The 27,999-nt window shown below is 43.7% G+C and overlaps 1 protein-coding gene across 1 annotated transcript in view; it reads right to left on the bottom strand.

Annotated features, from left to right (window-relative positions):
- Positions 1 to 4,196: 4,196 nt before the first annotated feature.
- Positions 4,197 to 27,999, bottom strand: part of LOC134406242 (deleted in malignant brain tumors 1 protein-like) — a 30,318-nt gene continuing 6,515 nt past the window's right edge. The window contains exons 4-22 of the mRNA XM_063137567.1: positions 27,431 to 27,769; positions 27,179 to 27,253; positions 26,361 to 26,699; positions 25,284 to 25,358; positions 24,597 to 24,935; positions 24,345 to 24,419; positions 23,439 to 23,777; positions 22,409 to 22,483; positions 19,831 to 19,908; positions 19,130 to 19,468; positions 17,282 to 17,359; positions 14,360 to 14,437; positions 14,079 to 14,156; positions 12,852 to 13,190; positions 12,374 to 12,448; positions 11,875 to 11,949; positions 7,355 to 7,708; positions 5,358 to 5,711; positions 4,197 to 4,529 (exon numbers count right to left, since the gene is read on the bottom strand). Coding sequence (XP_062993637.1) covers positions 4,348 to 4,529; positions 5,358 to 5,711; positions 7,355 to 7,708; positions 11,875 to 11,949; positions 12,374 to 12,448; positions 12,852 to 13,190; positions 14,079 to 14,156; positions 14,360 to 14,437; positions 17,282 to 17,359; positions 19,130 to 19,468; positions 19,831 to 19,908; positions 22,409 to 22,483; positions 23,439 to 23,777; positions 24,345 to 24,419; positions 24,597 to 24,935; positions 25,284 to 25,358; positions 26,361 to 26,699; positions 27,179 to 27,253; positions 27,431 to 27,769 — 3,686 coding nt within the window. The 3' untranslated portion in view covers positions 4,197 to 4,347. The remainder of the gene's footprint in view (positions 4,530 to 5,357; positions 5,712 to 7,354; positions 7,709 to 11,874; positions 11,950 to 12,373; positions 12,449 to 12,851; positions 13,191 to 14,078; positions 14,157 to 14,359; positions 14,438 to 17,281; positions 17,360 to 19,129; positions 19,469 to 19,830; positions 19,909 to 22,408; positions 22,484 to 23,438; positions 23,778 to 24,344; positions 24,420 to 24,596; positions 24,936 to 25,283; positions 25,359 to 26,360; positions 26,700 to 27,178; positions 27,254 to 27,430; positions 27,770 to 27,999) is intronic.

Genomic DNA, 27,999 nt, shown 5'->3' with positions numbered 1-27,999 from the left:
TATAGTAGGAGGGAAGGGTGTGTCTCTTAAATCAAACCACTAATTCAATACTAAAAATATCCCAGTGGATTGAATAAAAGACTGTAGCTATGGTTTAATTAAATCATAATTTCTTACCTGCCCCACAATCTGCAATACACTGCCTTTAGCTGTTTCAGCTTGCCTTCATTTTCATGAACTTGCTCACTTAAAACAGTTGCTTACTTTTGTTTTCCAACTTGCATTATTGAGATAAGAAGAAACTAGCAATATACTCCAAAGTCCATTATTCTAACAGTCCACATCCTTTTCCTGGAAGGATAGTAGATAAGGGGCAAAGGACTGAGCCCTGAGCTAATAGGTCTCCCCCTCACTGTGTACATGCTACTTTTATTGAGATGTCAGACCTATGGCAGTAGGCCCTGCTTGCACAATCAATCCATTGTGTTACAAGTATGCAATTATATATCCTGGCCTGTATTATACGATGCCTGTTCACCGCCCAGCTGGCACGGTTTGGGCGGGCACCAGTTGTTGCGAGCGAGGAGGAGGCAGAAACGAAACAAAGGCAGCACGAGCTGCACGTCTGCTGCACCATGAAGTGGGGGCGGAGCCAAAGGTATAAAGGCTTGGCATTTGGCCTCTTTCATTTTAGGCCCCTCCCTCCCTCCCTCCCTATAAAACCAGCATAGGAATAACCAGTCGTCTTCTTTGGAGAGGGGGCTGAGTAGGAATTTCCACTGCCAATTAACAATGTGCAGGTTTCTGCCTACTCTATACTGGATTCAATCTTTAGAAGTGGAGGATAAATAGGTTAATTCTAAATGACATGGTTGTGCGGGAATTTTGGGAAGTCAGGTTAGGGATGGTGAGCACTGTGGCACCGTTATGGTGATTGGCAATCCAGAGGTCCTTCTCCTCGGGGGCTTTGCGGCTTTCATGCCAGGGTATGGTTTGCCTTTGGGGACCTTCTTGTCTCATCTACTTGGCTGTGCAGCCTGAGTGGAGATGACGCAGGTCGGTCTCTCCAAACACACAAGTGTGGTTGGAAAGAGGGCCGGGTTACCCGACCCTTGTTTCATTTGAATGGCTCGCCCTGGGGACAGGCTAGTTGCCTGAAGAGAAATAAGCTTGATTCCCGCACGTTCACACACAGATCCATGGAGGGGAGAATCTCCAAGATTATGAAACAATTTTAGGTTCCCTCAAACGGTTGGCTTTGCTGTGACTTAACCTCATGGTCGCCACAAAAAAACCCTGTAAGCAAAGTTGAGGTTTAATTTCAGTCAGGGCTCAGCCCTTTGACTTTTCTTCCACCTGGGAGGTCCACTCTACAATATCTAAAGGCATAACACAGGTACATCTGAGCATGGAAGGATGTCTCTTCTTCACTAGTGAATGGTCACATATGTACACAAGAGGGATTCTCTTGAATTTTTCTTCAGTTGAATTTGGCTGTTGGTTCCAGCCTATTTGACATTGCTTGCCTAAAAAAAAAATGGGACTATGTGTGTATGGCTTTTTGAATTTTGTTCACACATTCTGGGATGAATTGGACAGTAGTCAATGCTGTCATAGTGCTAGCACTAATGACACTGTACTAGCATAAACCATATTTAGCACCACACAATTAGTGCTTTATTTATTTATTTGTTGCATTTCTATACCACCCAATAATGGAATCTCTCTGGGTGGTTCACAAAAATCAAAACCATAAGTACAATTTAAAGTATAAAACTTAAACCCCCATGTAAAAACACAATATAAAAATACATAATAATAATAATAATAATAATAATAATAATTGTAATTGTTACCCGCCTCTCTCTCTGGATCGAGGCGGGGTACAACAGAATAAAACTGAGCAGCAATACAAAGATTTAAAAGACAGATTTAAAATACAGATTTAAAACAGGAAAGCTAAAAGACTATGGCTATTTCTACACCTGCCTTTCCCCCTGAGATCATCCCTGTTCATGCAAATAACACACAGGGGATCCCAGGAGCAGGCAGGAAGGGAGGACTTTCTTGTCTGGCTGCTCTGCCCTCCCAGGCAATCCCATCATAGTTCCTTGCCACAAACATGCTGACAGGAGGGAGGACTTGCTAAGGTCTCTCTTCTCTGTCACCTAGACTGCCTGGGAAGGGGGTAGCTGGAGGAGAGAGACTCCCTTCCTGCTCAAGGCCTCCCTTCCTTATGTGTCTGCTTGTCCTTCCAGGCAATCCCATCACAGCTTCCCCACCACTCTTAGTGCCCCAGAACCCACTATCATGCTAATTACTAGTCCTTCTGGCAGCCCCATGAAGTGGAGACCAGGATGACTGTGTGCTGGATAAGGTGGGGGTGGAGGGGGGGTGATGTTGGGTGGCCACAGGCTAACTGGAGCAATGGGTGGGGTCTGTGATTTTGGTAGGTGAGTACTACTTGCAATGTGTATGGTTATGGGGGAGGAGAATGTCTCTCTGTGCGGGAGAGGAACCGTGCCTCTGTGATCAGTAAAATGGGGATTCTGTAAGGTTAAATGGAAATCAGGTGGTGGTTTCTTCTCACCTAATGGACTTGAAAAAGTTCCCCCAATCATTCTGGAAATTGCATGTGACAGAAAGAAATGTCTATTGTACATAACCTGAACATTTCAGGGAGATTGGTTAAAGACTGAGGGAGAAAGGGCAGTGAACAGAAAACAGAAAAAGAAAACCTTGTTCATGCAAAAGAGTTTGGGAAAACATGTTTTAGCAACTGTTTGTGCCCATCTCTTGTAAAGACCCTATAGGCTACACAGTTTATGGATTTTTTTTCTTACTTCCTTTCTATTGTAATCGGTGGAATGGAATTTCTTTTCTTTTTAAAATTCATGTTACTTATTTTTTAGGTCATAAACCTTACACTACCATATCCTTATATAAAAAGATTACATAATCCTTAGCTGGGGATGGGGGAGGGACTGCTTTTGGCTTATTTGGAAGACTTAAGTAAGATTAGTTCCTGCGGCAGACACATCACTAGACTATTCCAGCTATTAACTCTCCTTTGGTCAAGTCCAAGACTCAGGTCAGATATTCCATCAAGGCAAGAAAATGTGATAGTCCTATTCATGGAAATCTGATAACAAAACCAATTACGTTATTTTGTAGTTAGTTTCACACACTGTTGGAAAATTGATTTTGTTTGAGGTACTTGAATATCTTGGCTGATGTTTGAACTCATGGCCCCCATCTATACAACAATGGGATTGCTCCTCATTAAATATAAACCCAAATTGTTGTTGATTCGAATCTAGGTATGGAGTGTCACACTGCAGCAGCAACAGTGATTTATTTCCTGAATTTTTTTATAGTGCAGTTATTAATGCGCACATGTGCATTATCGCATATACAATGCTATAGAATAGAGCCGAACAAAGCTATAAATCTTATCTGCGGAGCTCCACAGATTCATAGAAGAGGAAATGTGAGTGGACAAAGGAATGAGGCAGCCGAGGAGGATGCAAGCAGGGGACTGACCACATCTCCTGTCTCTCGCTGCCTGTTCACCCCTCTTTGTTTTCATTTTAAAAGCTACATCTTAATTCAACATCAAAACGGCAGGAAGGAATGAGGCAGCCAGAGGACATGAGAGGTGGGAAGGCAGGAAATCAGCCAATCACTTTGTCGTATCCTCAAAGCTCTGCCCACATGTCAAAATGTGATTTAACTCCCCCAAAGACACATAACCATAATGTGGTGCAAACTCGGACGTAATCTAAAAGTCGCGGTAAATCATGAATGCGAATATGCACATTATTGGATTAAAAGCCCTGTGCTATGCTGAATGGACGGCTGTGTCATGTGTCCTGAAATACAAATATGTGCATTTAGGTCAGGGTAAATAAGCCATATAGACAAGCCCATGCAAATATCCAATTGCATTACAAAATGGATTTCAATTATACACTGGGATGGGGAAAGGGCATATGCAGCTGTAAGATAGTGAAGGACAATTTGGCCTTGTGTATCTTCCCAAAATAGCAGTGAATTTGCTACACTGGTAGTTTCAGTTTTCCAATACAATCATTAAAATACAAAGAAAATCCCTAATTCATTCAATATAAGTTGTATGCTTTCAGACAACATGACCCCACTTTCTTCTAAAAGGGACAGTCTATTCCAAGAATCGGAACGTTCCAAGTCTCACTGCTTTCAATCAAGACGCAGAAGTTATTTGACGGTGTGATACATTGAATTTGATGCATGACTTTATTGCTCAGAATTTCAATGTGAAGAAATCCCATAAAATCAACAACAATTTAAATTGAACAAACCAAACCCAAAAACAAAAAAGTGAAAATGGAACTTTGAATGAAACGCTTGATACAATTTTGTCTTTCACTATTTGGGTAGTTCTGGAATTGGAGGTCGGTGTTGGAGAATATTTCGGAAGACGTTTTCTAGGCGTTCCTGACTCTTCTTTATTTGCTGAACGTTGTCATCAATTTGATCAAGCTTAGATTCAATTTTCCCCAGACATGGTTTCATGGTTGGTTTTGGCAATTGCTCCTTGAAGTGGTGCTCTGTTTTGTAAGACAGAGAAATAATACATCACAATAATTAGAGATTACATCAGAGAACACTTCACAATGAGATGATCATCGAATTGGGTTTATGACTTGTATAATGGCATTCCTCAGTGAAAGACAGCATCCCATCCCCAAAAGGCAGATGAAATGAAGGCAGACAATCTTTGGCAAGTAGCAGGATGGAAAGGAGGGAAGACAGTCTCTGGGCTCATTTACACCAAGCAGGATATTCCACTATGAAAGCTGTATGAAGTTGGCATATAAAAGGCAGGAGACTCACCACTGCTTTATAGTGGTACTGAAGTGCACTGACAACTATTGGGGCCCATGACACATACCATATACCACTTTCATACCACTTTCATAGTGTTACATCCTGCTTGGTGTAGATGTGTCATGGGCCCCAACAGTTGTCAGTGCACTTCAGTACCTCTATAGAGCAGTAGTGTAGATCCTGCATTGCAGTTCAATACCGCTATAAAGCAGTACTGTGGCTCCTGCCTTTTATATACCGCTTTCATAGTGGAATATCCTGCTTGGTGTAAATTGTCAAGTCATCACGATTTGACAATTGTATTCCTGGCAGATTTTGTTCTCCTCTGTTAACGTGAGCTAGATGTCCAGTTTACAGATATTACCAGATAATAATGCTTCTCTGGATGACATTTTTAAGCACCACTCACTGATTCCTGCATTTCAAGATACCTTAACATCATGGAAATAGGCCAGGAATGGATTTCCACCCCACCCTCCTAGAGAGTAGACTTTCCTTTATCATGCCCAAATGAAACTGTGAAGTAACATGAAAGTTAACAAACTTACCTGAGCAGACAACACCAGCATCTTTTCCATGGTAGCAGAAATATGATCCCCAAGGGACTGCTGCACATTGACTGAGTGAGGATTCTTTTCCTGTGCATAGGACTTTATTCTGCCAGATGGAGCCAGTTCCTCTTCCAAAACATGCTCTACCTGGGGCAAGTCTTGCTTCTCCACAGCCCAGTTGCCGACATACAACTCTGGCTTCCTCCATGCCCCAGCCGACATCACAAGCAGTGCTCCATTCGCCATTATGGAGCAATTCAACCCTTCCACTGCAGCGACTTGGACCATTCACCAGCCGGATCTCACCTGGGCCTGAGTATGAGCTTGGAATATTTGAGTCCCAACCCACACCTAGATAAAAGAAGTGTCAAAGTGACATGATTTCAACACATCCCACATACTGCTAAGGGGCAATTCAAGTCTTCCACTATGATGATGAACTGTTTACAAGTCTGATCTCAACTTGGAGTGAAGCTGCACCTAGGTAAACCCATATTTCTCAGCATGTGTCTGCGGTTGGAATAAGGGATTCCCCCCCCCCCACCTTGGAACATCATAGCAACAGGGCAGAAAAAGTTGACATGATGAAGACAAGAGAGTAAGAATAACCTTGCTGGAGCAGGCCTACCTAACATTCTGTTTCCAAAATTAGAAAGTCAGATACTTCCAGATAATCACAACTGTGATGTGGAAGTGATGATCTTTCCTCTCTCTTTTCCCCATGCAATTGACATTGAAAGGTCTACTGCCCCTCTGCCTGAAGGTTCAGTGGTGGTAAGTGAATTACTCTTGGCAATTGCTGTTGGTAAGACCTGTCCACCATGTTGTCTTATATCTTTTACAAAGCCGTATCTAAACTATTGGCTTTCTCTCCATCTTGTGACAGTAAAAGCCATGAATTAAACACACACTGTTTGAAGAAGTATTTCCTTTTCACATTCCTGAATCTACCAATGAGCTTCTCTGGGCGATCTTGTGTCCTTTACGATGACAGGAGTAGAAGGAAATCCCCTTTACTATTCTCACTACACTGTTAAGAATTCTATAAGCTTCCTGCATATCCTCACTGAGGCAGGATCTACACTACTACTTTAAAATGTTTTATAACAGTAGTGACAACTGTTGGGCCCCAAGACACACCCCGTATACAGTTTTCAAAATGTGTTGAAAGTGTCATATCCTGCTTGGTGTATACTTGGCCTTAGTCATCTTTTTGCTAAATTAATAAGACCTGTCATCCCACAACTCCAGTAGGAAACTGCGTTGCAACAACTTCAGCTAGAGAAAGCTGCCTGTTTAGAGTGGTGGAATGAAGGTGGGGCAAGAGGCCACATTTATCTGGAAATCCATTTGGAATTTTTTAGGATTTAGAGTGTAGTGCTAATAATGCCAAGGTCATGGGCTTGGTCCCTATATAGGTTATGATGGGTCTTCTCCACTCTACTCCTTTAACACAATTTTAAGAATGAAAAGAAATGAACAGAAATAGAAAACAGATAAAGGATCTTTTTTTCTCCAAAAGATACCTGGAACATATAAGGAATTAACCAAGTAAACTATTAAAAGAGGGGAGTAAATCAGAGGACAGGAAGAGTTAATCAGAGCACAAGCATCTTCTGGTGCTCTGATTGTGTTCAAGCTAAACAAACAAAAATAAATACACAAAAAAACCCTTTTGTGCTTAAATACTATGCAACATAATTGATTTAACAAGAATCTCTGCAAGGATGTTTTCAAGGGCTTCTTACCCAGAGAGATTCAATGATGAGGTTCAAGACCTTTCCTGAGAATATAGTTTATATATATATATATATATATATATATATATATATATATATATATATTTATTTATTTTAAGTGTCACCCTCTGATTCCTGCATGTCAAGATGCTCTTAACAGCATAGAAATTGGGCAGGAGAGGATTTTTTTTCCTTCCAGATACTAGGCAGCCCTTCATCATGACCAAATGAAATTGTGAAAGTTAACAAACTTACCTGAGCACACAACACCGGCATCTTCTCCATGGTAGCAGGAATATGATCCCCAAGGGATTGCTGTACATTGACTGAGTGAGGATTCTCCTCCTGTGCATAGGACTTCATTCTGCCAGATGGGGCCAGTTCCTCTTCCAAAACGTGCTCCACCTGGGGCAAGTCTTGCTTCTCCACAGCCCAGTTGCCGGCATACAACTCCGGCTTCCTCCATGCCCCAGCCGACATCACATGCAGTGCTCCACTCACCATGAATGAGCAATTCAACCCTTCCACTGCAGCGACTTGGACCGTTCACCAGCCGGATGTTACCTGACTCTGAGAATGGGCTTGCAGTTTTTGAATCCCAAACTGCATCTAGGTGAAATAAAAGGTCAAAGTGAATTTGTTTTAAAGAGCTCCACAGGTAGTAAAGGCGTAATTCAAGTCCTCCACTCCAGTGACTTGAACTATTCACCAGCCTGATTTCAACTTGGCATAAAAAAATATACCTATCAAGTCCAACAGTGGCCAACCAGAAGCCTATGGGAAGCCCACAAACAGGACATGAATATATTTGCGGACTTCTGCTCATACTCCCTAGGTACTTGTATATACAGGCATATTGCTTCAGATACTGGAGGTAATGGATTAGATCCGGACTTAGTATTAGTTACAGTACATCCATTGATTTTGATTTGACTCTTCTAAGTATGACTAAATCTGGATCCAACTCCATATATTATTATTATTATTATTATTATTATTATTATTATTATTATTATTTATTTATTTATTTATTTATATAGCACCATCAGTGTACATGGTGCTGTACAGAGTAAAACAGTAAATAGCAAGGCCCTGCCGCATAGGCTTACAATCTAATAAAATCATAGTAAAACAATAAGGAGGGGAAGAGAATGCAAACAGGTACAGGGTAGGGTAAGCAGGCACAGGGTAGGGTAAAACTAACAGTAGAAAGTAACAGTAGAAGTCTGCACAACATCAAGTTTTAAAAGCTTTAGGAAAAAGAAAAGTTTTTAGTTGAGCTTTAAAAGCTGCGGTTGAACTTGTAGTTCTCAAATGTTCTGGAAGAGCGTTCCAGGCGTAAGGGGCAGCAGAAGAGAATGGACGAAGCCGAGCAAGGGAAGTAGAGGCCCTTGGGCAGGCGAGAAACATGGCATCAGAGGAGCGAAGAGCACAAGCGGGGCAATAGTGTGAGATGAGAGAGGAGAGATAGGAAGGAGCTAGACCGTGAAAAGCTTTGAAGGTTAACAGGAGAAGTTTATATTGGATTCTGAAGTGAATTGGAAGCCAATAAAGAGATTTCAGAAGCGGAGTAACATGGTCGGAGCGGCGAGCCAAGAAGATGATCTTTGCGGCAGAGTGGTGAACAGAAACCAACGGACTGATGTGAGAAGAAGGAAGGCCAGAGAGAAGAAGGTTGCAGTAGTCCAACCGTGAAATAACCAGTGCATGAACAAGCGTTTTGGCAGAAGAGACAGACAAAAATGATCGAATCCTGGCAATATTATACAGGAAAAATCGACAAGCTTTAGCTACTGCCTCAATATGAGGAATAAAGGAGAGCGAGGAGTCGAATATAAAGTCGAATATATGGATCACCACGAATATACAGGGCCTGTTCAGACAGCATGTAAGCCATGGTTAAGCCCTTTTGCAGCAAGTGGTTAGTGAGCATGTTTAAATCATCATTATTAGCCACCATGGTTAGGAATGGTTCACATGACATGCTAAACCATAATGTTTAGCTCAAAAAGCTTAACCATCATGGTTTAGCATGTGGTCTGAACAGGGAGATTTTCATCATGATGAATACTAACCTTTGATAGCCTTATTATTATTATTATTATTATTATTATTATTATTATTATTATTATTATTATTATTGCACCATCAATGTACATGGTGCTGTACATAGTAAAAGAGTAAAACAGCAACACCCTGCCACATAGGCTTACATTCTAATAAAATAATAATAAAACAATAAGAGAGGGAAGAAGATCAAACCAGTCCATACTCCAGGAAATAAAGCCAGACTGCTCACTTGAGGGAATGGTATTAAAGGCAAAACTGAAGTACTTTGGCCACATAATGAGAAGACAGGATACCCTGGAGAAGAGGCTGATGCTAGGGAAAGTGGAAGGCAAAAGAAAGAGGGGCCGACCAAGGGCAAGATGGATGGATAATATTCTGGAGGTGACAGACTTGACCTTGGGGAAGCTGGGGGTGGCGACAGCTGACAGAAAGCTCTGGCGTGGGCTGGTCCATGAAGTCACGAAGAGTCGGAAACGACTGAACGAATAAACAACAACAAGAGAGGGAAGAGAACACACCAAATAGGCATAGGGACAATAAAATTAACAGTGTAAAAGTAAGAACAAAGTCAAGTTCTAAAAGCTGTACAAAAAAGAAAAGTTTTCATTTGAGCTTTAAAAACAGTAAATGAACTTGTGTTCCGCAAATGCTCTGGAAGACAATTCCAGGCATAAGGGGCAGCAAGAGAAAATGGACAAAGCCAAGCAAGAGAAGTAGAGACCCTTGGGTGGGTAAGAAACATGGCATTTGATGAGCAAAGTGCATGATCGGGGCAATAATGTGAGATGAGAGAAGAAAGATAGGAAGGAGCTAGGCTGTGACAAGCTTTGAAAGTCAACAGGTGAAGCTTATCTTGGATTCTGAGGTAAATTGGAAGCCAACGAAGAGATTTCAGAAGTGGAGTAACATGATGAGAGCGATAAGCCAAGAAGATGATCTTAGCACCAATGAACTGATATGAGAAGAAGGAAGGCCAGTCAGGAGAAGGTTACAATAGTCCTGCCGAGAAATAGCCAATGCATGAACAAGAGTCTTGGCAGAAGAGACAGACAAAAAATCCTTATCCTGCATAAAAGCACTAACAGATTCTTCTTTTCTGGAATGGCTTCTTTCAATAATAATGTTGGTGTCCTGGGCTTAGTAGTACTTCTCCAGCTATATTTTAGCTGAACTTCTATTATTATGGTTTGAATAAGCCCCCAAGCATTCTGGAGTGATTTAACCCTCTTGACTTCCCTTTTCAACTTCCTTTATCTTTTCTTGTTCGCCAATCCTTTATATTTTTAGATACTTCCACTTTTCAGGTAAAAAGGTACTGCATTGGATTTAGGCCGTTGCCAGACCAGGGTTTAGCCCTTGTGCGAGGCCCAGGCTCGTCGCTGTGCATCCAGATGATGCACAGGGGATCCTGGGCTCAGGAAGGGGTCAAACCTCTCTGGCCCCGGGGTAACTAGCACTGCTTGTGGCCCAGTATTTCCCGTTGTCTCGGGCTGAGCCCCAGACCACAGGCATGTAGACTGGTCCGCCACTTTTCCTGTCTACCACAATTACTCAAGAGTAGCCGAGAAAAGCGGCGGATGGCACACAGCGCTCCGCAGGAGCACTGCGGCCATCAGGGCAGGATGGGGAGATCGGGGGGGGGGGAATCAGAGATCACGGGGGATGGGGGGAAACTGGAGATCACCAGGGGGAGGGGAATCGTGGCCAGGGTGGGGAAATTGGGGGCAGGGGGGTGGGGAACAACCTACCTTAGTCGCTGGTGCGCTCCTGCGCACCCGGCCCCTTTAAGATATGAAACAAAATGGCCAACACGGTGGGACTTTCCTTTACCCTGTCGCGTTGGACGTGTGGATAAGAGTGACAGCCCATGCTACTTCTAGCGTGGGCTGGCCTCTCAACATGCTCGGATTTTAAGGTAGGTCTAGCAAGGCCCTTAGTAAACAGTATTCTGTAGTACTCAAATAGTATTCAAATGCTATCAATCGTATTTGATAGTATTATAGTCACTGTTTCCACTTAGGTGGACAAGACTCACATCTTGCTCTAGGTCCTGGTCACCAGTATGGATCAAGTCCAGTGTAACTTCCCCTCTAGTGAGTTCCTTGTCCAACTGCCGTAGTGATAACCATTAAGGGTATCTAGAAAGGTTACATCTTTGTGGTGACCAGAACATGCATTATCCTGTCTATGTAAGGGAGATCTCCTAGAGAAAACTCATGGTTTACTTGCAAAGGGGAAAATACTCAATGTTCTCTCTCTCTCTCCTTTTTGGTGTGTCTGTCAGAGAGAGTGGGGGTAGGGGAGAGAATATGCACTCATAAATTAAGACATAATGGCCATGTCGTCCCATTTTATGACTAGCCATACTCCACAGCAACCATTTTGTGGTTGCACCAGCATAATTAAAATGCCAAATCTGCCCACAGGACACTTGATGTAAAGTGTACACAATACTTGAGGTAGATAGACCTATGGTCTGACAGAACATAAGGCAGTTTCCTGTGATTTTATTGATTCATATCTCCTCCCTAAGCAAAATCCCATCTATCCAATTAATTTTGTGCTAGGGTCTTGGTTGACTGTGGAAAACACCCCCCCCCCAATTATGTGACCAATTAAATGAAAAATCCATTACAGGGGAAGTATTGCATGAGTCAAATTATACAACTGGTTTAATTCTTCTAAAACATAACATTTATCATTACCTGGTGCAAGCAGTTCTAAAGAGTTCTGTAGCCATCCTTCCTCAGTATGTGAGACTGACATATCTTTAGATAGGGCTTCAAATAAATGAATGGAAATTAGTGATTTCACCATAATTCATAAAAAAACAAAACACCTCCAACCACAAATGTGGTTCAGTGGTGCACCTTATGTCCTGTGAGTAATGGCACTGCAAATACCCCCAGATAAAGTCACTCCTGTAAACTTCAAATGAACCCTATCTTTACCTAGCTGGAAGTGCAGTTGCATGAGGGGATTGAATCTGCTGGGGGAAATCAACTGTTTGGGGGATGGGGGAAGGGGTTAATGGATTTGATCTCTAGCACCATATCTCCAGCCATGACAAGGTTCCATCCACCCTTTTTCTCAGAGTTTATACCATGGTGACTACAGAAAAACAAAAGTGTGGGAAGAATGGAACTGCAAAACCCAAATTTTGCAGCTTGTTTGACTCTTCTACAACACAATAATCCTTATTACCTGATGTTTGGAGTTTGGAAGTGGTCTGCAGCCATCCTTGTACAGTGGGCAACACTGCCATGTCAGTAGGAACAACTTAAAATCAATAAATGGAAAACAGTGGGTTTTTTTATCACATTAAAAAATAGCTGCAAATCATAGTGACATTTACTGTCTATAAGATAACAGAATTGCTAGAAAGACACTGAGGGCTCATCTACACCAAGCAGGATATTCCACTATGAAAGCGGTATATAAAAGGCAGGAGCCACACCAAGCAGCATATAGCAGTATGAAAGCGGTATATGGCATGTGTCAATGGGCCCCAGCAGTTGTCAGTGCACTTCGATACCGCTATAAAGCAGTAGTGTGGCTCCTGCCTTTTATATACCACTTTCGTAGTGGAATATCCTGTTTGGTGTAGATGAGCCCTGAGATAATGAGGACCTCATCTGTGGCAAAAGTACAGTGTTAAGGAAAACATTCTTGTTCAACTTACATGAGCACATGACGCCAGCGTCTTTTCTGTGATTGCAGTTATGCTCTTCCCAAGATTTTGTTCGGCACTGATTGAGTGCTGGTTCTGTTCCTGTGCACTGGACATCATCCAGCCAGATGGGACCATTTCCTCTTCCGAATCGTGCTCCTCCTGGGGCTGATCTTGCAACACCACAGCCTAGCTGCTGGCATACTACACTGGCATCTCTGATATCCCAGCCATCATCACAGATGGTGCCCCATTCACCATTATGGAACAATTCAATCCTTCCACTGCAGCGACTGGGACCATTCATAAGCCTGATCTCAACAGGGCCTATTTCTGAGGTCAAACCTACATCTAGGTAAAACAAAATTGATATGGTGGTTAACAGGTAGGAGAAGGATTGTGTCTTCTGTGGATGACCATTCACAAAGGAGCCTCAGTGAATCCCAATTCAAATTTTCATTGTGGTGCAAATAGCAGGCTTAAGGGGAGGATTGCATATATATCCATGCTACTTTCCATGTGCCTTTCACTCAGTTATGAGCAGTTCCAAACGTATGGATTTTCTCTCATTGACCAAACTTCCTTGTGCACAATTTTCAGATCTGTGCATTTTCCCCCCAGGCACATATTTTCATTTTCAAAGGCTTTTTTTAAAAAAATTGCAGGTGAATTACATCACATGCCCTGAAATGTACAGACTTCATACTGCAGATTGTGATCAGGTCTCCATTTGGTTACAGGGGCTGCAAATTATATCAATTTTGGTAAAAAAAACCAAACTTAAATAAATTTCTAATCCATCCCTATGAAGAAGGTATTTTTCCCTTTCCATTTACTCAAGCTGAATAGGGGGCAAGGGGCAGGGGAGGGAAATAAGGCTGAAAAGCTGGCAAACTACTGCTACTTAAAGTATACACTACTTGGCTAGAAGGACCACTGATCAGAATGCCCAATGGAGCAGCTGTTACTTCCATGTTGACATTGGTCATAATATTGATCCCTCCCTCTAGATATGTCTTCTCCAATGTGACATTGCTTTGGGAATGAATTCGGTGGACAGTTTTCTGTCCTTACTAAAGATAATCTCTCTCTGGAATGTGTTCTATAGCTCCAGCAGTGACAAAGTTCCATCCATCCATTCCATAGTTTGCTGCCTTGTAGACAGCAGGAAAATTAAACCATGTGACTAATGGCACTGCAGAACTCCCAAATCTTTTGAAATGTAATATTCCTCATTACCTGAGGTTTGGCGTTCTGAAGTGTCGGTCTGTACCCATTCTTCCATGTTGGGAGATGTTACAGTTTCAGTAGGGACATCTTAAAGTAGGAATGAAAATTAGAGATTATTTTCATGTTGAGCAAATGGTCTCATGTATAGTTCCATTTCTTCATGTGTGGTGATATCCAATCCATCCACCTGTTCTGAATTTTTTTCTTTGTTGATGGCAGGAAAATTAAATCCTGTGAGTAATGGCACTGGAAACTCCCCAAATCGTCCAAAATATGATATTCCACATTACCTGGGCTAGGATGTTCTGAAGTGTCGCTCAATGCCCATTCTTCTACATCAGGCAATGTTACAATTTCAGCAGGGATAGCTTAAATTGTGAATGGAAATTAGAGATTATTTTCAGGTTGAGCAAAATCTCTTATCCATACAGTGTCATTTTGTGCCTATAAGATCTCTGTGAAGTTTATTGTTCAAAAGGAAACTGCTGGTGAAGGAGTAGCAGGGACAGCAACAGGAGAAATATATCAGGAGAAATCCCACTGAATAGAGCACACAAATAATTGAATAGTAACATGGCTATACCTTTGCATTAGCACAACATCCTGAGCAAATCAAGGCCTTGTGATTTGCTGAGTGCTTGCTGAGTGTTTCATCATGACATGTTGCAAGACACTGCAGACAAAGTCAATTCCTTCTGCTTCAAATGAACTTCACCTCTATCTGAATGGGAGTTCAGTTGCATGAGGCCTGGAGGCCCTGCTTAATTCTGATTTTCAGTTACTGAGACCTAAGATATAGACTAGCATCCTGCAGCTATTTAGAACAGAATTTTCTGAAGATAGAGAAGGTGATGCTGTATGGTGGCCTGGTAGAGGGTGTTTCAGTTTCCTTGTAAACCACAGGAACATCAAACCATGCGAGTAATAGCACTGCAGAACTCCTAAATCTTTTGAAATGTAATATTCCTCATTACCTGTGGTTTGGTGTTCTGAAGTGTCGGTCAGTACCCATTCTTCTACGTTGGGCAATGTTACCGTTTCAGCAGGGATGGCTTAAGATACGAATGAAAATTAGAGATTATTTTCTGGTTGAGCAAAATCTCTCATCCATACAGTGTCATTTAATGACTATAAGATCTCTTATAGCAGCTGTTTACTATATAAAGATCCCTATTTCGTGGACAGAATTTCCTGAGAAAGGAAAGGTTATGCTGTATATAGGTCTCACAGGGATGATTGAATCTCTTGGGGGAAAATGGGCTGTTGTGATGGATTTGTGATGGTCTTTTAATGGATTTGATCAATTGCACCATAAGTCTAGTCATGGCAAGTTTCCATCCATCCTTTTGTGATGAATTAATGCCTTTGCTGATTGAAGAAAAACAATAGTGTTGGAAGAATCGAATTGCAAAACCTAGATGTTACAACTTGTCTGTCTGCCTGTTCTGCAACACAGTATTCCTTATTACCTGTGGTGTGGTGTTCTGAAGTGTCACTCAATACCCATTCTTCTACATTGGGTGAAGTTGCTATGTCAGCAGAGATGGCTTAAAATTTGAATGAAAATTAGAGATTATTTTCATGTTGATCAAAAGGTCTTACCCACACAGCAACTTTTTTCAAGGCACATATTTTCATTTTCAAAGGTTTTCTTATTGTTGTAGGTGAATTACACCGCATGATTTGAAATGTACAGACTTTATACTAAAGATTGTATTCAGGCCTCCATTTGGTTACAATTGGATCAATTCTTGTCAAAAAAACAAACTGAAATGAATTTCTAATACATCCCTATAAAGAAGATATTTTCCCCTCTCTAGTTTCTCAGGTAGAATAGGGGGCAGGGGGCGGGGGAGTGGAATATGTCTGAAAATCTGGCAAACTACTGCTACTTTGAGTATACACAATGTAGCTAGAAGGACCACTGATCAGAATGCCCCATTTGGCTGCTGTTGCTTCCATATTGACATTGGTCATAATATTGATCCCTCCACCTAGATATGTCTTCTCCAATGTGATTTTGCCTATTCCTGCATAACTGGACATTGCTTTGGGAATAAAATGGGTAAACAGCTTTCTGTCCTTACTAAAGATAATCTCTCTCTGGAATGTGTTCTATAGCTCCAGCAGTGACAAAGTTCCATCCGTCCATCCTGAGTTTGTTTCCTTGTAGACAGCAGGAAAACTAAACCATGTGACTAATGGCACTGCAGAACTCCAGAATCTTTTGAAATGTAATATTCCTCATTACCTGAGGTTTGGCGTTCTGAGGTGTTGGTCTGTACCCATTCTTCCATGTTGGGAGATGTTACAGTTTCAGTAGGGACATCTTAAAATATGAATGAAAATGAGAGATTATTTTCATGTTGAGCAAATGGCCTCATGTATAATTCCATTTCATCATGTGTGGTGATATCCAATCCATCCATCTGTTCTGAATTTTTTTCTTTGTTGATGGCAGGAAAATTAAATCCTGTGAGTAATGGCACTGGAAACTCCCCAAATCATCCAAAATATAATATTCCACACTACCTGGGCTAGGATGTTCTGAAGTGTCGCTCAGTGCCCATTCTTCTACTTCAGGAAATGTTACCATTTCAGCAGGGGCTTAAGATATGAATGGAAATTAGAGATTATTTTCAGGTTGAGCAAAATCTCTCATCCATACAGTGTCATTTAGTGCCTATAAGATCTCTGCGAAGTTTCTTGTACAAAAGGAAACTGCTGGTGAAGGAGTAGAAGGGACAGCAACAGGAGAAATATATCAGGAGAAATCCCACTGAATAGAGCACACAAATAATGGAATAGTAACATGGCTATACCTTTGCATTAGCACAACATCCTGAGCAAATCAAGGCCTTGTGAGACCATGTGGTGCTTGCTGAGTGTTTCATCATGACATGTTGCAAGACACTGCAGACAAAGTCAATCCCGTCTGCTTCAAATGAACTTTACCTCTATCTGAGTGGAAGTTCAGTTGCATGAGGCCTGGAGGCCCTGCTTAATTCTGATTTTCAGTTACTGCGACCGAAGGTATGGACTAGTATCCTGCAGTATTTAGAACAGGATTTTCTGAGTTAGAGAAGGTGATGCTATATGGTGGCCTCATAGAGGGTGTTTCAGTTTCCCTGTAAACCACAGGAACATCAAACCATGTGAGTAATGGCACTGTAGAACTCCTAAATCTTTTGAAATGTAATATTCCTCATTACCTGTGGTTTGGTGTTCTGAAGTGTCGGTCAGTAACCATTTTTCTACATCAGGCGATGTTACCATTTCAGCAGGGATGGCTTAAGATATGAATGAAAATTAGAGATTATTTTCAGGTTGAGCAAAATCTCTCATCCATACAGTGTCATTTAGTGTCCATAAGATCTCTCATAGCAGCTGTTTACTACATAAAGTGCCCATTCTTCTACATTGGGTGAGGTTGTTGTGTCAGCAGAGATGGGTTAAAATTTGAATGAAAATTTGAGATTATTTTCATATTGATCAAAAGGTCTTATCCATACAGTAACTTATAGGGTCTCTGAGATCTCTGTGAAGTTTCTTGAAGAAAAGGAAACAGATCAGGAGAAATCCCACAGAAGGGAGCACAGAGTTCATTTAAGGACAACACGGCCATTTTCCTCTAACACCTTTGCATTAGCACATTCTGAGCAGATCAAAGCCTTGCAAGACAGATTAAAGCTTATTACCTGAAGTAAGGAGTTCTGAAGAGGTCTTTAGCCATCCTTCCACAGTGGGCAAGGCTTTCATGCTGGCAGGAGCTGCTTCAAATCAATGAATGAAAAGTAGTTGTCCCCCCCCCCCCATTTTCAAAATAAGCTCATAATACATTCACTGCAGAGGCCACCAGTGAGGGAGGAAGCAGCAGCCAGGCACCTCTCCACTGTGCCTGGGTCCAGCTCCAGCTGAGAGCCCTCTCCCTCCTGCTTCCAACTGCCTCTGCAGAGGCCACCAGTGAGGGAGGAAGCAGCAGCCAGGCACCTCTCCACCATGCCTGGGTCCAGCTCCAGCTGAGAGCCCCCTCCCTCCTGCTGCCAACTGTCTCTGCAGAGGCCACCAGTGAGGGAGGAAGCAGCAGCCAGGCACCTCTCCACCGTGCCTGGGTCCAGCTCCAGCTGAGAGCCCCCTCCCTCCTGCTACCAACTGCCTCTGCAGAGGCCACCAGTGAGGGAGGAAGCAGCAGCCAGGCACCTCTCCACCGTGCCTGGGTCCAGCTCCAGCTGAGAGCCCCCTCCCTCCTGCTACCAACTGTCACTGCAGAGGCCACCAGTGAGGGAGGAAGCAGCAGCCAGGCACCTCTCCACCGTGCCTGGGTCCAGCTCCAGCTGAGAGCCCCCTCCCTCCTGCTACCAACTGCCTCTGCAGAGGCCACCAGTGAGGGAGGAAGCAGCAGCCAGGCACCTCTCCACTGTGCCTGGGTCCAGCTCCAGCTGAGAGCCCCCTCCCTCCTGCTACCAACTGCCTCTGCAGAGGCCACCAGTGAGGGAGGAAGCAGCAGCCAGGCACCTCTCCACTGTGCCTGGGTCCAGCTCCAGCTGAGAGCTCCCTCCCTCCTGCTACCAACTGTCACTGCAGAGGCCACCAGTGAGGGAGGAAGCAGCAGCCAGGCACCTCTCCACCGTGCCTGGGTCCAGCTCCAGCTGAGAGCCCCCTCCCTCCTGCTACCAACTGTCTCTGCAGAGGCCACCAGTGAGGGAGGAAGCAGCAGCCAGGCACCTCTCCACCATGCCTGGCTCCAGCTCCAGCTGAGGGCCCCCTCCCTCCTGCTGTCAACTGCAACTGCTGAACTTTCCAACTAAGATTGTAGTGCCTGAGTTTGCTTTCCTTTTCCCCCTCCTCCTCCTCCCTCCCAATCCCCTTTCCTTTTGTGTCATGTCTTTTATATTTTAAGCCTGTGGGCAGGGACTGTCAAGAAATACTTTTGTAAGCCGCCGTGAGAGCCTTTTTTGGCTGAATGGCGGCATAAAAATGCTTAAATAAATAAATAAATAAATATAATGTGGACATCATCAAAAGTAAAGTGCGAATGAAGACATTGTAGATCAACTTACATGCGCATGCAATGCCAGCATCTTCTCCATGGTTGCAGTCATGATTTCCCCACGAGCTTCTTGGGCATTGATTGAGTGCTGCTTCTGCCCCTGTGCAGTGGACTTCATCCAGCCAGATGGGACCAGTTCCCCTTCCAAATTGTGCTTCACTTAGGGCTGATATTGCAACACCACAGCCCAGCTGCTGGCATACAATGCTGGCATCTGTGATATCCCAACTATCATCACAGATGGTGCCCCATTCACCATTATGGAACAACTCAACTCTTCCACTGCAGCGACTGGGACCATCCACCAGCCTGATCTCAGCTGGGACTCTGGCTGAGGTCAAATCCTCATCTAGGTAAAACAAAATTGAAATGGTGGTTAGCATATTGTAGATGAAAGAAGCCTCCATGAATTCCAATGGAGCTTTTTGACCTGGTGCAAATAGCACATTTGGGAAGACAATTGCATATATACCCATGTTTCTTTTTGTGTGAGCAGTTTCAAAGGTATGCAATTTCTCCCACTGACAAAACATCTCTGTGCACAATTTTAAAATCTGTTCAATTTTTCATGCACATGTTTTCATTTCTCACTGATTTGAGGGTGATTGGGGGGTGGAATTACAACGCATGCTGTAAAATTAAACCATGTGAGTAATGCCACTGCAGCCCCCCCCCAAAAAAAACCCTTCTAAATGTAATATTCCTCATTACCTGAGCTATGGAGTTTTGAAGTGTCGGTCAGTACCCATTCTTCTACATTGGGCGAGGTTGCTGTGTCAGTAGGGAGGGCTTAACATTTGAATGAAAATCAGTGATTATTTTAAAGTTGAGCAAAACTTCTCATTCATACAGTGACATTTGGTGTCTAAAAAATCTCTGTAAAGTACCTTGAACAAAAGGGAAATTACTAGGGGTGTGCACGGACCCCCCGCTCCGCTTCACTTGCAGATCCGCCATTTTCGGAGTGGGCTGCTTCGCCCCATCCCTGCTCCGCCCACTTCCGCTCCGCTCCGCTCGGAGCTCCGGATCCGTATCGGAGCTCCGTTTTCCCCCCCATAGGGTTGCATTGAAAGCTAAAAAATTATACAATGTTTTTTCTGTTCAAGTTAGAAACCTCAAACTCGGCACCATGAAAGCTTATCCATGTGTCCACATGCACGCCAAGTTTCAAGCAAATCCCATCATCCCCTGATTTTTGGGGAATTTTTGAAAATCGGGCACCCCATTCAGACCCCTTGGGATAGCTCCGTCAATTTGCACGTTAGAAACCTCAAACTCGGCACCAGGACAGCTTATCCATGTGTCCACATGGACGCCCAGACTCAAGGCAGTCCCATCATCCCCTGATTTTTGGCACAGCTCTAACCTCTAACGCACCACCCATAACCCTAATTCACACCCCTTTCGATAGCTCCGTCAATTTGCACGTTAGAAACCTCAAACTCGGCACCATGATAGCTTATCCATGTGTCCATGTATAAGAATATAATAATATGTTTAAGAATATTACTAAATGTAGGGAAATGGGACAAGAAGTGTGTGTATGCTTTCCCCAAAATGCTCAATCTGTGGCTGTTGCACTACACAAAAGCAGGCTTTAAGAGAGGGGAGGGGGGAAACGAACCAACCAAACAAACACACACTCCAAAATTTAAAAATAAAGTTTATATTAAATCAAAGTAAGGGAAAAACACAGAGCAAACTAAGCAAAAAGTCAGAAAGAAGCAAACAAACACACGCGCCAAGCTAAAATCCTAATCTATCTCCAAAGTACACAGCAGCAGCTAACGAACGCTAAACCCACAAGACGCTGAGAGCTCAAAGATCTCAGGATGACTCTGCCTTAGTCCCCCCCCTCGAACGCTGGGATTGGAGGATGCTTCATGAGGAGATCAATTCTCATCAGGATTGGGAGTTGAATGTGCCTGTCATCGCTTCAAAAATAATAAAAAACCCAAACCGTTTGTTGACCCGATTTTTAAAAAATTCTAGCACGCGACCCGCACGACGTAGAGAGGTGAGAGTAGTCTCAAAATGACCCCCATCCACGACTCTCTGTGCACAAGAATTTTCAGAATGATAGCTTAACCCCCCCCAGTTATCCCCGATTCTTTCCCGCAATGCAATCCTATGGGCGAAAAGCCGAAAACTGCCGTTTGAGCCGCGCTGTCCCTGTTTGTTGACCCGATTTTTTAAAAAAATTAGCACGCGACCCGCACGACGCAGAGAGGTGAGAGTAGTCTCAAAATGACCCCCATCCACGACTCTCTGTGCACAAGAATTTCCAGAACGATAGCTTCAAAAACAACTCAGTTATCCGCGATTATTTCCCGCAATGCAATCCTACAGCAAAATGTTTTCAAGATGGCGATCGGAGCGCTCCGCCTGAAAGAGGAGCTCCGAAAAATGGCCGCTTCTCTTCGCCTTGCTTCTAGGGGTCCGCAGTCCGCTTCTACTCCGCCTCTGGGTAAGGCGGAGCAGGCCAATCCGCTACTGCTTCTCCGCTCCTAATCGGAGCGGAGCACATGCCTAGAAATTACTGGTGTTGAAGTAGCAGGGACAGTGGCAGGAGAAAAAGATCAGGAGAGATTCCACAGAATAGAGCACAGGGCTCATTGATTGGCAACTTGGCCATACTCCTCTATCACCTTTGCATTGGCACAACATTCTGAGGAGATCAAGAACTTGTGAGACAGATTAGTGTTTGCTGAGTTGGTCATCATGATATGTTGCAAGAACATGCAGATAAAGTCAATTGCATCTGCTTCATATAAACTCTACCTGAGTGGAATTGCACCTGGGGCGAGCTAAGATATGGACTAGTATCCTTCAGATATTGGCCATGGCTAGCCCAGGCCTATATCCAGGGATCGTCCTGGGATCATCCCTGTGCATCCAAATGACGCACAGGGGATCCTGGGAGCAGACAGGGACGACCCCTCCATTTGCCTGGGATAATCCTTAGGTCTAGCTATGTCCATTGACTACATAAAGGCCTCTATTTCCTGAACAGAAATTCCTGAGAAAGGGATAGTGATGCAATAGGATGGCTTCATGGGTGTGTGTGTGTGAGTCTGATGGAGAAAAATGAGCAGTTGTGAGGGGTGGTTGATTCATTCATTTGAACACTAGCACCATATCTCCAGCCATGGCAAAGTTCCCTCCAGCCATTTTTTTGAGTTGATGCCTTCAGTGACTAGATAAAAACTAAAGTGTGTGAGGAATGAGATTACAAAACCTAGATTTTACAACTTGTCTGACTCTTATACAACACAATAATCCTTATTACCTGATGTTTGGAGTTCTGAAGTGGTCTGTAGCCATCCTTCCACAGTGGGCAAGGCTGCCATAGCAGGAGGAGCTGCTTCAAATCAATGAATGGAAAATAGTTTTAAAAATCATATTCAGAAAAAGCTGCTAAACATAGTGATGTTTAGTGTCCATAAAATATCTAAATTGCTAGTGAACAGTAGGGCAGTGTACAGACCCCCCGATCCGCTTTGTGGCCCAATCTGGAACTTCTGGATTGGGCCCGATCCTCTTCGGGCCGATCCGCCCGTCCCCTGCTCCGCTCCGTGAAGTGAGTTCCGGCTCTGCTGGTGGTGCCAGCGCCAGGTAAGCCAACCCTCCCACCCCCTTACCTGTGTCCATCATCGTGGGCTTCAATTGAGGCCCCAGCTTGAAGCTGGAAGAGGCCTCAGCCTTCACTTCCGGCTTCAACTGGGGCCTCAATTGAAGCCTGCGACAGACCGCGATGGACGCAGGTAAGCCTCCCTCCTCCCTGCCCCCTTGCCTGGCTTCGCCGCCGCCGCCGCATGGACAGTGGTGGTGCCAGTGGCACCAGGTAGGCCAACCCCCCGCCCCTTACCTGCGTCCATCGCGGTCTGTCGCAGGCTTCAACTGAGGCCCCGGCTTCAAGCGGAAGAGAAGGCTGCGGCCTCTTCTGCTTGAAGACAGGGCTTCAATTGAAGCCAGCGATGGTCCGTGATGGACACAGGTAAGCCTCCCTCCTCCCTGCCCCCTTACCTGGCTCCATCACTGTCGCTGCAGGGACTGCAGCAGCGCCAGCAGCGCCAGATGGGTCCCTCTCCCCACCCACTTACCTGCGTCCAGAGCTCCGGATTGAGGCGATACTCTTCGCCTCGATCCGCAGCCCCCCAACTCGCTTCTCCTCCACCTTTTCCAGAGGCGAATCAGGCCGCCTCGCTATTGCTTCTCTGACCCGAAGAGAAGCGGAGCACAGCCCTACTAGAAAGGCAATTTGGATGTCTTCAGTGACAAAAGTAAAGGGTGAAGGAACACATTGTTGATCAACTTACATGAGCACACAACACCAGCATCTTCTCCATGATTGCAGTTATGCACTCCCCAAGACCTTGCTGAGCACTGATTGAGTGCTTGTTCTGTTCCTCTGCACTGGACATCATCCAACCAGATGGCGCCAGTACCCCTTCGAAATCGTGCTCCTCCTGGGGCTGATATTGCCACGCCACAGCCTAGCTGCTGGCATACTACACTGGCATCTCTGATATCCCAATTATCATCACAGATGGTGCCCCACTCGCCATTATGGAACAATTCAACTCTTCCACTGCAGTGATCGGGACCGTTCACTAGCCTGATCACAACTCGGCTTGTGTCTGAGGTCAAACCTACATCTAGGTTAAACAAAATTGAAATGGCGGTTAGCAAGAGGGAGAAGGAGTGTGTCTTCTGTGGAGTACCATGTGCAAGGGAGACTTCACTAATGTCAATGGAGACTTTCATCTTGATGGAAACAGGGGGATTAGGGTGGGATGTGGGATATATTGCTATTTACTGTGTTATCTGTACAGCACCATGTACATTGATGGTGCTATATAAATAAATAATATATATATATATATATATATATATATATATATATATATATATTGATGTCTCATTTAAGTTGCATTTTGCAAAATGTATACATCTTTTAGCTGTCCTGAAAGTCTGCATGATCTCCCCTTGTCAAAAGACAATTTATTCATATCTATGCAGTTTTCATGCAAATTCTCCAAATCTACTTACATTTCAAAGGCAGAATATTTGCTGCACTAACCACACTGCAATCAGGAAAATCTAAAGATTGTGACTGCTGTCTTTTTTTAGTGCATTTACACTGAAATGTTGTAGGAATTGAATTGCAAAACCGATGCTGTACAAGTTGTCTGTCTCTTCTACAATAGAATTTTGCTGATTACCTGAGGTGTCGAGTTCTGAAATGGTGCTTCGCCGTTCTTCTGCAGTGGGCAAGATGGCTGTGTCTCTCGGAGAAGCTTTAAATCAATGATAGCAAGTTAGTGGTTTTTCTTTCATAATTGCAAAACATTCTCATCCGTACCATGGAATTCAGTCTGCACAAGATAACTCAGTTGCTAAAAAGACAACCAGAAATCTGGACATCAGCAGTGACAAAAGTAATTTTTCAATGAACCCACTGTTGAAAAACTTACACGAGCACACAATGCCAGCATCTTCTCCATGATTGCAGTTATGATCTCCCCAAGTATTTGCTGGACATTCATTGAGTGCTGGTTCTGTTCCTGTACACTGGACTTCATCCAGCAAGATGGGACCAGTTCCCCTTCCAAATTGTGCTCCGCCTAGGGCTGATCTTGCAACACCGCAACCCAGCTGCTGGCATACAACGCTGGCATCACTGATATCCCAATTATCATCACAGATGGTGCCCCACTCGCCATTATGGAACAATTCAACTCTTCCACTGCAGTGATCAGGACCGTTTACCAGCCTGATCTCAACTCGGCTTGTGTCGGAGGTCAAACCTACATCTAGGTTAAACAAAATTGAAATGGTGGTTAGCATGACTTCTGTGGAGTACAATGTGCAAAGAAGACTCCACTAATAAAGAAAACAAAATTGAACTGGTGGTTAGTAGGCTGTGGATGAAACAAGCCCCCATGAATCCCAATGGACCTTTTCATTCTCGTGAAAATAGCAGGTTTGGGAAGAGGATTGCATATATGTTCATGTTTCTTTTCATGTGCATTTTGCTCAGTTGTGAACAGTTTCAAAGGTATGCATTTTGTCCCATTGGCAACAGCTTCCTTCTGCATTATTTTCAAATCTGTGCATCTTTTTGAGGTATATATTTCTCTTTTATAACAGAATATTATTACCTGAGGAGTGGACTTCTGATGTTGTCCGTAACCATCCTTCCACAGTGGGCAGGGCTGTCATCTCAGTAGGCGCAGCTTCAGATCAATGAATTGAAAATAGTTTGGTTGTATTCATAATCAAAAAAAGCTGCTAAGTATAGTGTCATTTAATGTGTATCAAATAACTGAATTGCTTGAAAGACAACAAGATAATGAAGATGTCAGGGCCACCAAGGCTGTTTCGGATCTTCTGAAATGGTTCCGATTTGACGCAGCAGTTTTCAGGACTTGCCCACTTCACATTGGAATTGAAGCGAATGCAAAGTTCACCCCTACCAAAGTGGGTCAGCCCTTGCAAGTTCCTGGGGTCACAATACACAGCCACACAGCCAACATCCAGAAAATCCTGGGGGCACTTCTGACCCACATCTGACCCATTGGATTCCCTGTTCACTCTCCCCCTGCTGCCCCCTCAGTCTGAAGCCACTGCCACCACAACCAAAATTCACCGTTGCTATCTACCTTCATCCATTATACCCATGATTTGAAGGTAAAATGGGGGCTCTCTCATTTTTATAGATCTTGGGCTGCAATTTACAGATATGGCCCTTTACAGCCATCATAGTTTGTGACCCTAGATCTATGAAAATGGGAGAGCCCTCAACTTATCTTTAAATCATGGCTCTAATGGAGCAAGATGGAAGGCAAAGGTAAATACTGTAGATGGTGGTGGCTGTGGCTCCAGGTTCTGAGGGTTGAGTGGGGAGGGAGAGAAGGGGGAGGTAAGAGGACTATGGGAGGGAAGTGAATATAATACACCCATGATTGGCCTCACACCAACTTTCCCCCACAGGCGGGGCAGAGTGGTCCACTAGAACATTGAATCAGCCCAAGGCACCCCAAGGCACGTTGGAACCAATCTGCTATGCCTCGGGGCGCCTTGGGTTGACCTGGTATCATCTCAAATTTGGGCTGAGGCTGGCTGAATCGGCTGCCACACCTCAATTTGCTGGCTCATCCTGAGGCAGTGCACAGGCATAGGGGAAATCAACAATAACAAAAGTAAAGTGTGAAGGAAAACATTGTTGATCAACTTACATGCACACACAATGCTAGCGTCTTCTCCATGACTGCAGTCATGTTCGCCCCAAGACTTTCTTTGGCATTGATTAAGTGCTGGCTCTATTCCTGTACACTGGACTTCATCCAACCAGATGGGACCAGTTCCCCTTCCAAATTGTGCTTCGCCTAGGGCTGATCTTGCAACACCGCAACCCAACTGCTGGCATACAACACTGGCATCACTGATATCCCAATTATCATCACAAATGGTGCCCCACTCGCCATTATGGAACAATTCAACTCTTCCACTGCAGTGATCGGTACCATTCACTAGCCTGATCTCAACTCGGCTTGTGTCGGAGGTCAAACCTACATCTAGGTTAAACAAAATTGAAATGGCGGTTAGCAAGAGGGAGAAGGAGTGTGTCTTCTGTGCAGTACCATGTTCAAGGAAGACTTCACTAATGTCAATGGAGACTTTCATCTTGATGGAAACAGGGGGATTGGGGTGGGGTGGAGGTTATATATATATATATATATATATTGATGTCTCATTTAAGTTGCATTTTGCAAAATGTATACATCTTTTAGCTGTCCTGAAAGTCTGCATGATCTCCCCTTGTCAAAAGACAATTTATTCACATCTATGTAGTTTTCATGCACATTTTCCAAATCTACTTACATTTCAAAGGCAGAATATTTGCTGCACTAACCACACTGCAATCAGGAAAATCTAAAGATTGTGACTGCTGTCTTTTTTTAGTGAATTACACTGAAATGTTGTAGGAATTGAATTGCAAAACCGATGCTGTACAAGTTGTCTGTCTCTTCTACAATAGAATTTTGCTGATTACCTGAGGTGTCGAGTTCTGAAATGGTGCTTCGCCGTTCTTCTGCAGTGGGCAAGATGGCTGTGTCTCTCGGAGAAGCTTTAAATCAATGATAGCAAGTTAGTGGTTTTTCTTTCATAATTGCAAAACATTCTCATCCGTACCATGGAATTCAGTCTGCACAAGATAACTCAGTTGCTAAAAAGACAACCAGAAATCTGGACATCAGCAGTGACAAAAGTAATTTTTCAATGAACCCACTGTTGAAAAACTTACACGAGCACACAATGCCAGCATCTTCTCCATGATTGCAGTTATGATCTCCCCAAGTATTTGCTGGACATTCATTGAGTGCTGGTTCAGTTCCTGTACACTGGACTTCATCCAGCAAGATGGGACCAGTTCCCCTTCCAAATTGTGCTCCGCCTAGGGCTGATCTTGCAAAACCACAACCCAACTGCTGGCATACAACGCTGGCATCACTGATATCCCAATTATCATCACAGATGGTGCCCCACTCGCCATTATGGAACAATTCAACTCTTCCACTGCAGTGATCGGTACCGTTCACCAGCCTGATCTCAACTCGGCTTGTGTCGGAGGTCAAACCTACATCTAGGTTAAACAAAATTGAAATGGTGGTTAGCATGACTTCTGTGGAGTACAATGTGCAAAGAAGACTCCACTAATAAAGAAAACAAAATTGAACTGGTGGTTAGTAGGCTGTGGATGAAACAAGCCCCCATGAATCCCAATGGACCTTTTCATTCTCGTGAAAATAGCAGGTTTGGGAAGAGGATTGCATATATGTACATGTTTCTTTTCATGTGCACTTTGCTCAGTTG

The sequence above is a fragment of the Elgaria multicarinata genome, chromosome 11 (assembly GCF_023053635.1).
Source record: "Elgaria multicarinata webbii isolate HBS135686 ecotype San Diego chromosome 11, rElgMul1.1.pri, whole genome shotgun sequence".
Classification (NCBI taxonomy): Eukaryota; Metazoa; Chordata; class Lepidosauria; order Squamata; family Anguidae; genus Elgaria; species Elgaria multicarinata.
This window is presented reverse-complemented; position numbering and strand designations above follow the sequence as displayed.